The sequence below is a fragment of the Heptranchias perlo genome, chromosome 9 (assembly GCF_035084215.1).
Source record: "Heptranchias perlo isolate sHepPer1 chromosome 9, sHepPer1.hap1, whole genome shotgun sequence".
In the NCBI taxonomy this organism is placed as follows: domain Eukaryota; kingdom Metazoa; phylum Chordata; class Chondrichthyes; order Hexanchiformes; family Hexanchidae; genus Heptranchias; species Heptranchias perlo.
Genome location: NC_090333.1, coordinates 46,769,741 through 46,788,821, shown reverse-complemented (window position 1 = coordinate 46,788,821; position 19,081 = coordinate 46,769,741). Strand labels below are relative to the sequence as shown.

The 19,081-nt window shown below is 39.4% G+C and overlaps 1 protein-coding gene across 3 annotated transcripts in view; it reads right to left on the bottom strand.

Moving 5' to 3' along the window:
* Nucleotides 1–1,112: 1,112 nt before the first annotated feature.
* zranb2 (zinc finger, RAN-binding domain containing 2) overlaps nucleotides 1,113–19,081 on the bottom strand; it is a 47,781-nt gene continuing 29,812 nt past the window's right edge. Inside the window, exons 7-10 of one of the 3 annotated variants that reach the window (XM_067990330.1) lie at nucleotides 13,530–13,681; nucleotides 11,243–11,329; nucleotides 4,186–4,353; nucleotides 1,113–3,908 (exon numbers count right to left, since the gene is read on the bottom strand). In XM_067990330.1, coding sequence (XP_067846431.1) covers nucleotides 3,845–3,908; nucleotides 4,186–4,353; nucleotides 11,243–11,329; nucleotides 13,530–13,681 — 471 coding nt within the window. In that variant the 3' untranslated portion in view covers nucleotides 1,113–3,844. Of the gene's footprint in view, nucleotides 3,909–4,185; nucleotides 4,354–11,233; nucleotides 11,330–13,529; nucleotides 13,682–19,081 lie in introns of those variants that run through there. The other 2 variants (XM_067990331.1, XM_067990332.1) reach the window with 2 other exon arrangements.

The following is a 19,081-nucleotide window of genomic DNA, read 5'->3' as shown; positions in this document are numbered from 1 at the left end:
CAAAAAACAACTCTTTACTTAACATTGTACACATTGTGGATTTAACAACTTCCGGTTGCCTGCAGCTAAAGTGCATCTCCCCTTTAAAAGGTGCAGACACCAGATATTCACACCCCCGATTAGGTGAGCTGCCAATCAGCAGCACTGCTAGTGCTGGCAGCTCGCCTATTTAATGATGAGGGACCCTGACCAGTTTCACCACCTAATTGCACCCAAGTGATTAGGCATATGCTGCTGGTGCAGCACCGATTCTGGGCCCGAAAACAGGCCCAGACAAATGTGCCTCTGCCAATACTACTCTCCACTTGTGTTGTTGGAGCTGCACTCATCCAGGCAAGAAGCTCGACACCATCCAGGACAAAGCAACCTGCTTGATTGGCACCCCATCCACCACCCTAAAGATTCACTCCCTTCACCACTGACGCATCGTGGCTGCAATGTGTACCATACACCGGATGCACTGCAGCAACTTGCCAAGGCTTCTTCGACAGGACCTCTACCACCTAGAAGGACAAGAGCAGCAGGCACATGGGAACACCACCACCTGCACGTTCCCCTCCAAGTCACACACCATCCCGACTTGGAAATATAATCGCCGTTCCTTCATAGTCGCTGGGTCAAATTCCTGGAACTCCCTCCCTAACAGCACTGTGGGAGAACTTTCACCACAAGGACTGCAGCGGTTCAAGGCGGCGGCTCACCACCACCTTCTCAACGGCAATTAGGGATGGGGCAATAAATGCCGGCCTCGCCAGCAACGCCTCCTTCTTGAACCGCTTTAGTCCGTGTGCCACTTATCAGCCCAAGCCTGGATGTTGTCCAGGTCCTGCTGCATGCCGGCACGGACTGCTTACCATTGTGTACTATTTGACTTAACAAATCAGTGTTTGCTGTCATTTATTAACAAATTTTTAAATCTTACTTGTATTTTGAAAATAAATATAGATCAAAACGAGTGCATATTTGAAGCATACTAAGTTTCTCCAAGACAGCGAGGGCACAACAGCCTCACTTTAATAATCCACAGGAAGAACACCCTCCCCCAAAACATCATTTTTTTTGGTTAAGTCAAATTACTTAACTCAAAAACACAACAAATGCAATTAGACAAATTTAATTCAAACCACTTATTTTTTCTCTTTATTGGTGCTTGAACATGACACGTGATAAAGTACCATTGGAAGATTTATTTACATACACATGGTCTACAAAGTGTTTTTCTGGTTTCCAATGAAAACTATTACACAGGGCTAGATGAACGAGCTGATGACCTTAAGCAAAATAATTGTCACTTTTACCATTTACAAATATCCAAAACTTACGACTGATATTACCAAAACCCCATCCAGATATTAGCAATCAAATTAAGTGGCCTCAGCTAAATTTCTCTTTAAATACAGCAATAGACTATTATAGGCAGTCAAAATTTAAAGGCAGACAAAATTCTGTAGAATTTTGAATATAACTGGTTTTGATAAACTACAGGCTTGAAAATGCAATGAAAGTCACATTATTAATTTACACTCCTTACTTCATGTAATCCTGTAAATTTAACTACTATGCACATTAATGCCACTGTCTATGATGATCTTGTTGCCCATAAAAGCCACACTGAAACTCTACGCTCAGAGGAATCCTGCTCAAATCAGATCTTCCAATATTTCCAGAGCTGAATCCCAAAACACTGCAATAGATATTGGCCACCTGTTCAAGTTGATTTTATACGAACTACAAATAGAAATAGACGTGCAGACTTGCTGGCTCTGAAAGAAGGTATTAGAGATTAAAAATGTCAAATCTTAAGAAACTAGACCTCTTATGCAATAAGGTGTATGCTCAAATAAAAAAAAAGGCAAACCCTTACTTGCCTAACTTGTCTGGTGCCTGTAAGATAACCAAAGACAACAAAAACTGAAGAAAAAAGACCCAATAAAAATGATGTCCACATTTGCACTAAGTAGGTCATTACTTGGTAATGTCAAGTACATTTTACAAACAAAAGAGTTTGAATTTTTACAGAATACTTACCTTCTTCCATCATTTAACATAGCTGAAACCACCTTTGGAGTTCTGAAAAGCAGAGCTTCTGTTTGACGGTGCAAATACTATTTTCTTCTAATCAGGTTTAGGATTAGAGAGAGGTATATTAAGCCATAACAATTCATCAAGAATGGAAGACAATTGATGAATTATTTATTTTGAAAAAGATAAAAAGGTCCTCAAAATCTCTCACTGTCAGGTATACTCAATGTTTTAAACATTTTATAAAGGTTGCAGATTGAAAATGCACTAATGCATTCAAAGTAGAAAATGGAAAAAAAAAAGTGTTGTATATATTGCAGATTTTCTAGCACTGGGTGAACATTTCGTGCTCAATAAGTCAATGCTCAAATGTGGAACATTTTTTCGAGTTTTTACATCAGTGTCAGCATCCCCAGGATGTGTAAAGTTCTGGTTAGCTATCTCCATTCTGTTCCAAAAGTGAATCTGAAATTATTGTCCTAGAAGACTCTTCCTACAATACATCCATTTCTTATACCAGCCACTGTGGCTTATGCAGCAGATTGACCATCAGTACTCAATTTTTGCTGCAGTGTCCACCAAGAACTGCATCAAAACTGCTCAAGCTCTTTTCACTTTGGCACCTAAGTTTAAATTCAGTCCAGGACAGAGTAAAAAACACCCCCCTGGATTCAAGGATCTTGAAATAAGAGAACCATTATGCTGTTCCACACAATATATTTAAGAACTTATGAAATTTAAATCTAGATTTGTTTCGAAGTACATAGAAGATAAGCAAACACAATCCAAAAATAAAGGATCCCATAAGGCTGCAGATTTCTGCAATTTCCCCTCTCACCCCTTTAGAGGACATGAATAATGGGAAGCTGCAAAGCTGTTTCGTAATCAGCAAGAGGCACATAAAAATTTGGATGGAGTGGAAATATTTATAGGGGAAAGAAAGTCAGGGGTGAGCTGAACAAAAAATATTTTTTATTCAAAGTACTCTAATATTGTGGAGCATCCCAGAGTGGTTCCATAGGAAATAGCAGGGGGAGTGACTCCAAACTGGCCAGAGAGCAGCAGGATTCTGGAAAACCATACTATTTACTTGAGTTGCAGATCTCCCAAGTGACAGCATGGTTTTCCAGGGTCCTGCAACTCTGGTGTCCCTTTCAGACTGATTTGAAGTTGTTTACTCTCCTGTTTCCTATAGAAAGCACAAGGATTAAAAAAGCTTAGCAGAGAGGGAGCCCTGACTCAAGGGTCTGAATCCTAGTTAGAAAAACTGATATATTTAACTAAAATGGCAAACAAAATTCTGCTGAGTCCAATACTGCATTCTGGTTCTCAGTGTGGCAAAGCACTTTGAACAAGTACTCCCTCTAGACTTTCCTTCTCCTTTAAAGTTTCTCCTCCTCTAAAGAAGGCCACCTGTATATCTGCCACACTTGTGTTATTGGTGATTCTGGAACTTTACCAGAGACCCTATGCACTATAATGCTGTAGTGTACAGATCTATACACAACATACACTTCATAAACCACTAGTCCTTGTAACAAAAACGCATCAAAATCAGTTTTATGTATAGTCCCATGAGAAAAAACTATTATGGCTTAATATACTAATTTAATACACCAATTTCTAACACACACTTCTTAAAGCAACAATAGGTTTAAGATTACATCAGCAAGATTTCATCAGGACATACGCCCAGATATTTAAAAAAAATGTTTTCACAACATATCAGGTGAATTTGCTCAAGACACTAATAACTTTAAAATAAGTTTCATGCATTTTTCCAGAAATTACTGAATTTTTAAAAACCGCAGATGTTAAAACTTTATTTCTGTTTAGAACTTGAACGGGAGCCTGAGTGGGAGGATCCAGAAGACGACCCACTGCGCCTGCAAAAGAAAAAAAATCAACAAGGTGTGCAAACCTGAGTTTAGGGAAACTGCAGTTACATCTTATAAGAAGTAACCCTTCTAAATTTAGATGCAGAAAATATGCATCGCTTATATTATAAAGCCCACAACCTGTTTGAAGAAGCATCCTTCTGACATTTTAATTCCAATAATCGCTAACAAAAAGACAAGTTTTTGTTTTAAATGGGATGGTTTCTGCAGTCCTGTTAAATTCTATTAATCCTGTACGCTAATCTTATTCTACAGAAGCCCAAACCTTTCTGCAGACCAAGATCTTGAGTCTGAACGTCTAGTTTTTTTGCGGCCACTGGATGATGATGATCTGGAACGGCTTCGTTTTTTGCCTCTTTCAGAGGAAGATGATGATCGAGAACTTGAGCGAGACCTCTTCCTTGGAGATGAAGACCCCCGGCGTGATCTGGAGCTGGATTTTGATTGATTGGGAGAAAGTTAGATTTATGCCAACTAATATTCCAATAGATTCAAGGTTACATGTGACCATTTTTATTTGGTTTCAATTTTATTGAACAATTCAGTGCAAGGCTATCACTACAGCATGAGGATATCCTAACAAGCAGCAGATAACTTCACTTCATTAACATTCCTACAGTAATGAAAGTCAAATATTTATAGATTCTTATTCTGTTTTATAGACATAGTAGAAAAATGTTAGCAGCTCAGAAGTATAATTTTTGCATGGGTACAACTGCATAATTGAGCTATTAATGTATGAACTTTCATCTACCTGGCAAAAGTGATCAGTTAAGAGATGGGGGCAGGATAGACCTAGGCTCAAGTCATAAAAATAAGTGTTTTCTAATCCAGCGATGTCCAACCTATGGCTCTTGGCAATCCAGCACTCAAAACCCAGCAACTCAATCCTATTTGCACTTATATTTTTTTCATTTGCTGGTTTCTCCTGTTTGAAATTTGCAGGTCTGGAAAGGGCCGCTTTTAGCACTGTTGCCTCACTGGTGGACTAATCCTACATTGGGGATCACCAAGATCTGTTAGCGGCAGAGAATGGAGAAATATACAAACTAATGAGAACTTGGTTTTAAATCCTGAGGTTCCATGGTGCATACCTATGCTGCTTAACAAGGCAAAAGCTTGGACACCCCTGTTCTAACCCACTCTATCACCCAGAATACAATGAGAATTTAGTCAGAGTTTTCAAGTTTGCGGCTTTTGATGTAGCATAGACACACAGTAAGCATGTGACAGTCCCATAATGGCTCATTTCAGGCAGAAGTCATGCCAGTAATTACAAGAACAAGCTTTTGGATATTTAGAAGTATTACAAAAACTAAAGATATCAATCTTTTCAACGATTCCTTTACTGACACATAATGAATAAAACTGTATAGCAATTCCAAAAGCTTGTGAAGCAGATACTGAATTAGTCACTGACATCAAGCACAGCAGAGCCCCCTACTGCCCTTTTAAACTGCAACATGCATCTCTTTTTTTTAAAAAAAAGGCATGATGTTGGTTGATTCATTTCTCTATCAATTACAGTCAAATTCATTTGAGTTGCTGAATTTAATAAAAAGTAACCTGGGAAACAACAGCATATCAAGTTTTGAGCTCATGGTATCTATAGGAGCACATGCTACTCTTAAACTGTATAAATGGCTTTTGCTCTTACTGCTTCAGTCCTTTAATAAAGCCTGGCTGAACAAGGTACTTTTTAGATAATTTGAAGCAATCTACTTCAAGGACAGGGGGAACTGAATTTGTTTTAAAGAAATAAACAGGGAAACGACCGCACCAGTAGTGACAAAAGGTCATAGACATGAAACATTAACTCTTTCTCTCTCCTCTTTCCTAACTGTGGCATGGTAGGCAGGCAGCAAGCAGAACCCTGTGTTCCCTGTAATGAAGGGAAAATTGGCTAATCACTGTAGGTTACTCTAATGCAATTCTTAACTGGCTATAAGCAGCATGGCAAAAAAAGTTTTCTGAGGAAATCTGATGTCTTTCCTTTTAGCTGGGAAGATGTTTGGTAGAGATTATAACAAATTTTGTCTGATTACGCTCCTTTGAAGCACCTTGGGACATTTTACTACATTAAAGGCACTATATAAATGCAAGTTGTTGTTGAGATTGCTTTTTAAAATACAACCTGTTCCTCAGCTTCTCTTTCACGGTCCTTTTGCTTCAATCGCTCTCATTTACAGTCACTTCCCCCTCATCCATTCTGTCAAACAGATTTTGGTTTCAGCTCTTTTTTCACAGCTCAATTGTATATTGCTCAAAAGATGCCCATCATAGCTCTAATAATAATTCGTCCTAATTCTTTCACTAGAGCTGAAGAGCCACAGCTGTAGAGCCACTATTTCCAGCACAAGTTAGTGTGCTACTTCAGGATGCAGACCACAGTGTCCTGTCAGATTGGGGCAGAGGGCCACAAGCTACTTACACAGCCTGTACTTGACTCCAAATTGGACCTCCCAAGATTATTCAAAGAATGCAGCAGGGCACTTGGGTAGACAAACATAACATGCATTTTTATGGTGCTTCTCACATGCAGGAAGCTGTCTCGGAGTGCTTTACAATTAGAAGACAAGAAATATACAAGATGTAACGTAACTTGGACACTGAAGCCAGAAAAAAAGGAAAAGATCAAGGAGTTAAGACAGGGCTGTCAAACTCAATTTACATGGTGGGCCTGATTTGACATCCTGGCACTTGGTGTGGGCCACACAGCAAAAGTTATTTTGACACTGGGGTGGAAATTAGTATGCATTTCGCCCATTTTTTGGACATTAAACATGTTCAATGTATATCAATTTCTGGGCGCAAGGTCCTGCACGTAATCTGCACAGGCGGCATGGCCACCATTTCATTGGTCCTCACTGCTTTTAGGCATCCCTGGCAGCTGCCTGAAATCAGCGGTGGATTAATTTAAATATGCAAAGAAGAGCCCTGTGCTGTTTCAGGACCCTTCTGCAAAATGTGTGAAAAACTAGGTGGAACACACGCCATACAAACACAGACTAGTTTTTCCAGTTCTACAGCAGCCCAAACAGCAGTCCTTAAAAGGCCAGCTGAAGGCTGATGAAGAAATGGTAGAGAAAGCGTGCACCTCCCAGCTCCAAAGCACTACTGTGGGCCGCTGCTGGCCCAGTGATGCAGCAAGCCTAAATTTGATCCCCAACTTTGGGCAAGCTGCCTCTGGAGGCGCGACAAGCGCCAGTAGCTTGCCTCGATCATTAAAATTCTGCGTGATCCAATGACCCCCACCCCAGTGAAAATCCCTTCCCTTCTCCCGTCCAAATCCCTCCCCTTCTCCCCTCCCCAGTGTACCAACTTCACCAACCCCTCCCCCCAACTCTGTTACCACGCTGACATCAAAGCAGCTTGCCCGCCTGAAACAGGCTACTTTTCCTGCAAATCAGGGCCTTGCGCTAGTTTATAGGATCCCAACAGAAAATTCAGGCACAAATGAATGGAGCTTGTGTTACGTAAGTTCCGCCTAGTTTTACCAGGTCTCGAGCGGCATAACCAGCGATCCTTAAGGGAACCACTGGAGACCGCTCAAAAAAAAGGCACAAAACTTTTTTTTAAAAAAAAGTTATATTTTTGTGGAGCCAGAAGGAACAGGAGTGCCCCTCCTGGCTTTAGAAAAATACTCCAGGCCTCTGCCGGTTCAGTCCCACCCCCCCCCTTCCCAAGACTGCAGGCAAGTTTGGTGTCAGGAGTCAGCCAGTATGGTGAGCTGCATCGGATCGGAATGCCCATTTGATGCCTGCAGCTCACTGCCTCTATTCAAACGAGGCCCGACGCCAAATTTGGCTCTGACCTCAGGCCGGGACGGACCAACGCGTGGAGCAATTGCTCGAATGAGTGCAATTTCTCTTCCCCCTTGCAGCAAGAGGACAGTTCAGAAATGAAAGCCTTCGTACAAATATTTAAAATACTAAAAGTTGATCAATGACGAGAGGTTTAGACAGCTGTAAGGCAGTTTTGAGTTCCTCAAAGTTGTGCAATAAACAAAGTCACCAGTGGTGAAAATGTCCAACATGGCATGCAAGATTTAAATCCCAATATTAACATAACTGAGATAACCTTCAAGGTGGCCAAGACCCTGCACTTATTGGAAAAAGAATATTAGCTGTTAAGTCCTTTCAAGAAAACTCAAACGGCAAGATTTGTGTAAAAACTTCACATCTGGAAAGCTCAACAAAATGACAATTTGTTGAATTACAAGGGTTTTGATATGAAAAATGTTTTCCAAAGGTTAAAATTATATACTTTTTAAAATCAGACACTGATTCAGGCAATGGCAGAGAAAGAACTAAGAGCAAGTATGAGATCTAGAAAAAGCACATTGAATTTACAGCAAGAACAAACTCTTAAGCAGTGTCCTGTGGTTCCTCCCAGGCTGGAATATGCTACTGCATGTGGAGGATAACAAATGAGGAAGAACAGTCTAAGGTTGCAACAATCTAAGAAAATCACATCATACATCAAAAAGACAGACAATATTTTCATATTGACTTCCAAATTTAAGCTGCAATAAAGATCTTTGTCACATCATGTGCTGTGATGTAGAACTCGTTAATTAAGCAATGTAACTTTCTTCTGTATGGAACTGTGATTTAACTAAAAGCCACAAACAATTTCATTTTGACTTAATTTTGTAGTTCCTATTATAAATTCTGCCATATATGCTACTCCTAAACATGGAATATTAGGAAAGAGTATTCTCAATTAAATTTCAAAAGATTTTTAAAAAATGGATTATCCCGTACTTGCTTCTAGTAAAAAACAAAGCACGTATTCTGGAATGCACTACAACAGCTTTCTGGTGACATGATTGCATTCTCATAAGGTCAGGTATTGCAGATTATTGTGTACATAATCATGACTAGTCAAAACATGGTTTTTCTTGATTTTAAACACATTTTTGTCTAGGTCCAATGTTACATACACAATTCAATTCAGCTTGATCACTTGTGTAGTTGAGGATATCCTGAGGTATGAAATATGTACAAATCAAAAAACAGTTTTCAACATCACATATGATTAAAGAGAATGTGCAAAATGGAATAAAACTTGCCACATTTGGAAACAGGCCACATTTCCTAATACATGCTAATTGCTGTGCCATATGATTAAACACTACACAGATCCAAGGATTTAAAATGTAGAAATGTAGCAGATGTCACTTGTGAAAAACATTGTTCCTACATTTAAAGTTGAATTTTGCACTATTTTGATAACTGAAAAAAATTCTAACAAATCCATTAGAAGCTGCATAGCAGACTGCCAGCAGATTTATATAGGTAGAGCAATTTTGTTGTTAAAAAGAGAGACTAACTATAAATAATTTCTTTGAACTGTATGACAGAATCTATATTCCTTGTGTCATTGCTACAGTCATCATGTTCTGGCCCCATTTCATAAACTGCTTGGAAGGGGATGGGCTGATGTTCAGAAACAGAAGTGGACCTGGAAAAGGTATGAGGTATTTAAGAAGCACTTGGTACTTTACTTTATCCTGTGTTGAAGCTGAAGCAAACCTAGTCCCAGCTTAATAATTCATTATGAAAGACCAATCCAGAACAGATTCATGCAAGATTGTGTGACAACTAATTGGAGTCAAGGATGACCACATGTATTTGGTTTTAGAGCAGAGAGAGGCGAAGTGCAAAATTTGAGCAATAATCTGGCAATACAAAATATTTAAATAATTGCATGAAAGAAGTGCTAAGAGGAAAAATAGCTGAGGACGCTGTTAGCTTGATAAGCTACAAACTTGTGGCCAAAGATAAATTGGCTGTAAAACAAAGTAAATGCTAGTGTCAGAGAGCAAAGTTAGAGGAAAATGGTCCTCCATCACTAGTGCTCTCATAATATTCTTGGATTCTATATACAATAGCAACAAAGTTTGTTAATCGTCTCTTTAAAGTAGTTCCATTAAACTATGTTAATATGTAAATCTATCTTCAGTTACTAATTACTGATTGTGTAGATATATTTTAATTGGTAACAAATCAAATAAAGCTTCTGCATTGCTGTAATTTATTGACTGACCAGTCATTCTGCTACAGTAGGATTCCAATTTTAGCATCAGTACTTTTATTGTTAATGCAAATCTACCCAACATTGCACACAGCAGGCTTGGCCCTGTAATACATTACAATGTTCCACTGTACAATTATTATCTTGCTACACAGACATTGAGGATAGTTTGTTCTTAAGTGGAGGTCAAGTTTTCAGCTTTTATATCTATGAAAAAATGATTTAAACATTCAAATGATCTGGGTCAGAAGATTACATTTCATAACACTTCTTGCCAGTAGGCAGTACAGAACAAAAACCTTTCCCACTGATGGTATCAACAGTTGTCAGGCTCTATAAATTTCTCCTGTCCTTTTACTTCACTGCCAAATCACTGCTAAATTAATGAACTGCACTCCAACCTGTCCACTATTATATCATGGCTTCTTTGAAATGGTCTTAGCAACACAAAGATTAGAGTTGAGAAGACTCCTTCCACTCTTGTAGAGATATTCTGTAATCTCCCATCAATTTTCCTGTCAAAAGTGCTCACTCATACTGTGGTACAGTTCTGCAAGTGCCAGTTGTTCTCTGGCAACTTGCCCAATTCGACAGTGGAGTTTTGGGCATCAGAGGAAAGAGACATCACAGGGATCGCAATCCACCTACTCACCTGAAAAACACACATTTTCCAGCAGGGCGTGATCAAGGTGATCAGAAACACTGGCGCATTTTTTGCCCCCTCTAGCCCAGAGGAGAGGCCAATTTTAGCAGTCCTTCAGCCATCCTCGTCAAGATCAAGGATATGGATCAAACCAAGGACTTTCTTGCATAGTATGGCTCAGTTCTACATGAGACAATGCACTTACCTATTAAGTTAAAGATTTTTTTTAGTCTATACTAAATCTGTCCAGTGTAGATAATTAACAATTTCATACAAGTAAAAGTTAATGGGGTAAAAATTTAACTTTTGCACTCTGCAGCCCACAATTTGACATTAAAGTGAGTGGGCAGAAAATTCACAGGTTGGTAGGTGCAGAAACAGAATTTTTATCCCAAATTGTTATTGGGCTTGAGGCATTACTGCAGCTGAAAACTAAAATGGTTCGATAATTCACTGACCCTTGCAGGTTTTAAAATATCTTTTTAGGTAGACGCATATACAGCAATGAAGTCAACAGTGGTCCTATTTGAATGGCAATGGTAATAGTGATGGAATGAAAATGTCAAAAGGAGCTTAGGTGTCCTTGCCCTAGAAGTACTTTTTAAACTCTCCTAGAAGGAGAGAATGTTACCCCATTCACCTTGACTTTGACCGGGGTGATCTAGATTGACCTCTGGAGCTGGAACGTGATCTGGATCTGGAAGTGGTTGAACTTCTGGTTCGGGACCTGCAATAAAATGGCAAATATTTTCCAATACTAAGTTTAAAATGTAAACGGCATAAAAACTGAAATCAGAAGCACTTTCTGCAATTTCACAAAATCCATGAAACAACTTTTTGTTGTTAACTGACTACCACCCACAAAACAAAATCAGCTGAATAGCCAAGCTGAGAGGAAAACACAAATTAAGTCACAGACTTTCCTGTGGCTGTACTCAATACCACTATGTGGCTCTTTACATAATCAATGTTCAACAGGTGAAACAAACCCTCAGATACATCACAAAAGAACCTAATCACTCTCCACCATTAGAATCAATGGTCACAGAAAACCATTTGTATTCTTTTATAATGGCTGGTTAGTGCATATCAAGTGAGGTTTTTTTTAATATAAACAATGTTAAACATGAGATGAACATCCATCTAAAGGTCTGTACTATGTGAACAATTTTAGAATGGTTATTTAGAAAGCTACTCTACATGCAAAGCTTCATACTATTTCCTATAAACAGGAAGCATAGCTAAAATTCACCAATTAAAACTGCTTACTGTTAAGAAACTAGAAAATGAAAGTGCAGTTATCTCCTCCACCACATGGAACATACAAAAGTGCGTGCACACTCATACAAGCACAGTCTGTTTGGGGGTTTAGAAAAGTACTATGAGCAAGAAACAGGACAGCACTGCCCTTAATTTCTCACCCTTTCCTCCTCCATCACTGCTTTCACCAGCTTACTTTGGCCCCAGTACAAGTTATTTCTGGATGTACACTTTAAACAATGAAATTACTTAAAATTACTGTTAAAACAAAAACTACCAGTCTCACTTTCATATTATATGGCCAAACTCACAATCATAATTGTGTTAGTTTTCTAGATCATTTTGTATGTGACTAGCTTCATAGCATCTTAACTTTTCAAAACCAATTACTTCACTATATGAAATGGTCAAATGTCACAGTATGTTAAGAGTCTCAACTATTGTAAATCAGTTTATTACATTACTATAGTTTCTTACTTTATATAAACGATTTGGACGAATATAGCGCAAGCAAAAATTTGCTACCAAAATAGGAGGCAGTCCCAATAGTGAAGAACATTGTACTCCTTCAAAAGGATTAGGAGTATTTTCAACTAATTAGCCAGTAAGTAGCAGATGCAATTTGAAGTGGATAAATACAAAATAAGTTAGTATGAGAGCAAGGAGCCAAAAGAGAGAGCACTTGCTAAATGGAATTGTCAGAGTGCTAATGTAGGAAAGATCCAGAAGTTGCAAGTGAAAGACAAGTAAGCTACTGGGTTGCGATTTTAGTAGGAAAGAGCACAAGACAAAAGAAACTATATTGTTGATTTATAAGGTGCGTCAGATGCCATCTTGAATACTGTACACAGTTCTAATCCCCAATTAAAAGGGAGGAATTATTACCCTTGAGAGTGTACACAGGTAAGTAACCAGATAATTCCAGATATCAAAAATTTAAGTTACGAGGAAAAAAAACAAGTTGTGCTTGTGCTCTATAGAAAAGAGGAAACTTCCAAGTGATCCCATTGAAGTTTTCAATGATTATGAAAGATTAACATAGCTGATCCAGTCAAAAGGGTTCAAAGACATGGGCACAAGTTTAAAAATTGAGTAAAAAAGGAACATGGGATAAATTAACAGGGAAGGTCAATGAAATGAATATAGACTTGAGACTGTCACATTTGCTGTTTGCTATTTTTAACAAAATTGTAAACATGTTCTTGATAGAAGGAAGACTTCCTCCATATATTTTGAGTGTCTGAAGAGAAAAAGTGATTGAGGAATATGACAGAAAGCAGGTAAACGAGAGAGCGACCATATTAGAAGAGGACTGATTCTTTGGGCCTTCCCCCAATTTCTAAAATGGGTTATATTATGAAAATAGTTCTCAGAGCTTTGGAAACAAATACAAGTTTTAGCACCTAAAAACAAAAAACATTAAGGTCTGTAAAGCTCTTATAATTGTAATCTTTCATCCTATGTACATAACTATAGAATACATTTGATATTGCAATATTTTAAATTATCTAAAAGAAGCCATCTAAAAGTCAACTCCTAAAGGAAGGAATGTAACTTTAGATGCAAGACTTCAAAACTTCATGTCACATGAACAAACATTTAAAAGAAAGAAGTTAAACTGATACTGACATTTTGCCCGGTGTCACCCTTGACCTGTACCCGTTTACCTGGACCTTGAACTGGAATGAGCAGTGGAGGAAGATGAAGATCGAGATGAGTGTGACTTGGAGCGACTCCTGCTTTTGGGAGGCTTCTTTTCATCTTCACTTGCATCCAGATTGTACTTTGAGAGATCACCATCTTCATCATCATCATCATCCTGGAAAGTGACGAAAAGTTATGCCTAGCACATATGGAATTGACTTTCCACACCTCTCAATTTAATAGAAGTTGTAATTAAAAAAGATAGGCCTCTGTTACACATTAGAAACAGCATTTTTTTGCCCCAATTTCCCCATCCAAACAAAGCAGCTCCCTGGGCACAATGGTCTGGGATGAGCTTCTCCCTGATCATCAATGCAGCTCTGTGGTCGGTCCATAGTTGTGATTCAATCAAGGAGAGTCAACTTTCCCTGGTACCTCCTAAAATGGAAAGCTGGACTAGTTCACATCATTTCACCTAATGGTTGGCCATAGGAGACAAAATTCACAAACTAGGCTGAAGTAACAGTTACTTGGAAAGGAACAAAATATATGGGTGTGACAGAAATTAGTTTGGTTTGTTTAATGCATCGTAGTATTGTCTTTTTTTGTCGCGCTACACGTGGGATTTAAAAACCTGGTTTACTCACAGAAAATGGCCAAGCTTGTTTTGATCTAAAAGAGCTTGAATTTTAGAGCGTCTTTCACACCCTCAGGAGCCCCCAAAGCACGTCATTATTAATTAATTATTTTTTTGAAGTGCAGTAGCTCTTGTTGGCAGAATAAAGATGCGGCCGGCCAGGTGTCTGAGGGAACAACCATTTAATTCAAATACTTGTGTTTTATTTGGATAATGTGCAACAACTTGCACTTATATAGCATCTTTAACATAGTAAAATGTCCCAAGGTACTTTAAAACATACAAGTATTTGAATATTATATTTAATTAACTGCTCTGAGTTTAAGAGGTACATATTTAAATTTAATTTGTCCCAGTCAATTTTGCAAAATATTTCTCAGCCAGTCTTCAAATTAGGAAGTTTGCTTGAAGCCATCAGACAGAAAGATAGGTAAATTAACATTCAGGTCCTCTCACTTGATCCAGTTCACATTACTATTTAGTGCAGCAGTGGCAATCCTGTAATTTTTCTATATTCTGACAGATAGTGAAGTTTGTAACTACTGTAAGTTTAGTGTATCATTGCTTCTGCTCAGATCCATTTGCTGGTTAATAAATCTGTTTGGCAGTTAAAAGCATAAGCCATGGTGTGAAGTGTTTATTCTACTGCCTTCCAAAGTATAGGATTCAGTGATAGGAACATAGGAACAGTAGTAGGCCATTCAGCCCCTCGTGCCTGCTCTGCCATTTGATAAGATCATGGCTGATCTGTGATCGAACTCCATATACCTGCTTTTGGCCCATATCCCTTAATACGTTTGATTGCCAAAAAGCTAGCTATCTCAGATTTAAATTTAGCAATTGAGCTAGTATCAATTGCCATTTGCAGAAGAGAATTCCAAACTTCTACAACCCTTTGTGTGTAGAAATGTTTTCTAATCTCGATCCTGAAAGGTCTGGCTCTAATTTTTAGACTGTGCCCCCTACTCCTAAAATCCCCAACCAGCCGAAATAGTTTCTCTCTATCGACCCTATCCGTTCCCCTTAATATCTTATAAACTTCGATCAGATCACCCCTTAACTTTCGAAACTCCAGAGAATACAACCCCAATTTGTGTAATCTCTCCTCGTAACTTAACCCTTGAAGTCCGGGTATCATTCCAGTAAACCTACGCTGCACTCCCTCCAAGGCGAATATGTCCTTCTGAAGGTGCGGTGCCCAGAACTGCTCACAGTACTCCAGGTGCGGTCTAACCAGGGTTTTGTATAGCTGCAGCATAACTTCTGCCCCCTTGTACTCTAGATATAAAGGTCAGCGTTCCATTAGCCTTATTGATTATTTTCTGCACCTGTTCATGACACCTCAATGATCTATGTACCTGAACCCCTAAGTCCCTTTGGACATCCACTGTTTTTAACTTTTTACCATTTGAAGTACCCTGATCTATCCTTTTTTGATCCAAAATGGATGACCTCACATTTGTCTACATTGAATACCATTTGCCACAGTTTTGCCCATTCACCTAATCTATCAATATCGCTTTGTAATTTTATGTTTTCATCTACACTGCTTACAATGCCACCAATCTTTGTGTCATCGGCAAACTTAGATATGAGACTTTCTGTGCCTTCATCTAAGTCGTTAATAAATAGTGAATAATTGAGGCCCCAAGACAGATCCCTGCGGGACTCCACTAGTCACATCCTGCCAATGTGAGTACCTTCCCATTATCCCTACTCTCTCTCGCCTTTCGCTCAGCCAACTTCCTAACCAAGTCCGTATTTTTCCCTCGATTCCATGGGCTTCTATCCTAGTTAACAGTCTCTTATGTGGGACTTTATCAAATGCCTTCTGGAAGCAAAGGAGAATCCAAAGAGCTTCTACAAATACATAAAGGGCAAAACAGTAACTAGGGAGAGAGTAGGGCCTCTGAAGGATCAACAAGGTCATCTATGTGCGGAACCACAAGAGATGGGTGAGATCCTAAATGAATATTTCACATCGGTATTTACGGTTGAGAAAGGTATGGATGTTAGGGAACTTGGGGAAATAAATAGTGATGTCTTGAGGAGAGTACATATTACAGAGAGGGAGGTGCTGGAAGTCTTAACGCGCATCAAGGTAGATAAATCTCCGGGACCTGATGAAATGTATCCCAGGACGTTATGGGAGGTTAGGGAGGAAATTGCGGGTCCCCTAGCAGAGATATTTGAATCATCGACAGCTACAGGTGAGGTGCCTGAAGATTGGAGGGTAGCAAATGTTGTGCCTTTGTTTAAGAAGGGCGGCAGGGAAAAGCCTGGGAACTACAGACCGGTGAGCCTGACATCTGTAGTGGATAAGTTGTTAGAGGGTATTCTGAGAGACAGGATCTACAGGCATTTGGAGAGGCAGGGACTGATTAGGAACAGTCAGCATGGTTTTGTGAGAGGAAAATCATGTCTCACAAATTTGATTGAGTTTTTTGAAGGGGTAACCAAGAAGATAGATGAGGGCTGTGCAGTAGACGTGGTCTACATGGACTTTAGCAATGCCTTTGACAAGGTACCGCATGGTAGGTTGTTACATAAGGTTAAATCTCATGGGATCCAAGGTGAGGTAGCCAATTGGATACAAAATTGGATTGACGGCAGAAGACAGAGGGTGGTTGTAGAGCGTTGTTTTTCAAACTGGAGGCCTGTGACCAGCGGTGTGCCTCAGGGATCGGTGCTGGGGCCGCTGTTATTTGTTATTTATATTAATGATTTGGATGAGAATTTAGGAGGCATGGTTAGTAAGTTTGCAGATGACACCAAGATTGGTGGCATTGTGGACAGTGAAGAAGGTTATCTAGGATTGCAATGGGATCTTGATAAATTGGGCCAGTGGGCCGATGAATGGCAGATGGAGTTTAATTTAGATAAATGTGAGGTGATGCATTTTGGTAGATCGAATCGGGCCAGGACCTACTCCGTTAATGGTAGGGCGTTGGGGAGAGTTATAGAACAAAGAGATCTAGGAGTACAGGTTCATAGCTCCTTGAAAGTGGAGTCACAGGTGGATAGGGTGGTGAAGAAGGCATTCAGCATGCTTGGTTTCATTGGTCAGAACACTGAATACAGGAGTTGGGATGTCTTGTTGAAGTTGTACAAGACATTAGTAAGGCCACACTTGGAATACTGTGTACAGTTCTGGTCACCCTATTATAGAAAGGATATTATTAAACTAGAAAGAGTGCAGAAAAGATTTACTAGGATGCTACCGGGACTTGATGGTTTGACTTATAGGGAGAGGTTGGATAGACTGAGACTTTTTTCCCTGGAGAGTAGGAGGTTGAGGGGTGATCTTATAGAAGTGTATAAAATAATGAGGGGCATAGATAAGGTAGATAGTCAAAATCTTTTCCCAAAGGTAGGGGAGTCTATAACAAGGGGGCATAGATTTAAGGTGAGAGGGGAGAGATACAAAAGGGTCCAGAGGGGCAATTTTTTCACTCAAAGGGTGGTGAGTGTCTGGAACGAGCTGCCAGAGGCAGTAGTAGAGGCGGGTACAATTTTGTCTTTTAAAAAGCATTTGGACAGTTACATGGGTAAGATGGGTATAGAGGGATATGGGCCAAGTGCAGGCAATTGGGACTAGCTTCGTGGTATAAACTGGGTGACATGGACATGTTGGGCCGAAGGGCCTGTTTCCATGTTGTAAACTTCTACAAGTCCATATAAATAACATCCATTGACATTCCCCTGACCACTACTTTAGTCCACTCTTCAAAAAATTCAATCAGGTTTGTCAGGCACGACCTACCTTTCGCAAATCCATGCTGGCTCTCCCTGATTAAATGAAAATTCTCGAGGTGTTCAGTCACCCTATCCTTAATTATAGACTCCAGCATTTTCCCCACAACAGATGTTAGGCTAACTGGTCTATAATTCCCCTGTTTCCCCCTCTCTCCTTTCTTAAAAAGCAGAGTGATATGTGCAATTTTCCAATCTAGAGGGACAGTTCCTGAATCTAGAGAACTTTGAAAGATTATAGTTAGGGCATCCGCAACGTGAACACCTTTAAAACCCTGGGATGGAAACCATCTGGTCCTGGGGATTTGTCACTCTTTAGTGCTATTATTTTCTCCATTACTGTTGCTTTATGGCATGTGATATAACCAACAGATGAAATACAGTAACAAGGTATTCTGTTCGATTCTTGGGATCATTGCAAGTTACCTAGATACTGGGCAGGTAAAGACACAGTCTGGGTCATAAGGAGTGAGAGCTAACCTACAGGAGTAGTCTGAAATTCTAAACCCCAGAAAAATAACTGGAGTAAAAACCCAAAAATATTTGATTTGCAACTACAATCCCCCACACTGTAAACTCAACTCTGTCATTGTGGGGAGATACCAAGTGAAAAGCAGGACCTCTCTGTGGGAAAGGAAGATCTAAATAAAAAAGTCACAAAGGGTAATATGTGGCAAACTATTAACCTGTTAGTAATAACTGTTTAACTTACAGCTAGGGATTACTTTATGAACAAAGTACCCTCTCACCTCAATCTTTAGAAACAGGATATCCCCCAATTAGTATCTTTTTTGGACTACATTTTCTTTCTTGGAGACCTGCCATTTGAGGTTTTTGCTCTCTTTGAGCTGCCAGCTGGAAAGATTATGGGGGTAGTACATATTCCCAGAATGGCTCAATCAACTTCAATGAGAGCAGGTGTCTATCAGGGAGAGAGGAAGTGAGGGGAGAATCACAAGAGCTGCTCAACAGCATGAAACAGAGAAAAACTGGTCTCCAAGATAAAAAGACAGTACAAAAAGATTTGAGTAAAAAGAGATCAAGGTAAGGGTGAATACTCTATACAGAAAGTTTTCCCTGGGCTTTGTTTTTACTTTGTTGGCAAATTCATGATTATGGCAGAGATATGGTTACACTTCCAGGAACGCAGGCATTATATAGTCACACTTAATAGTTCAACATGGT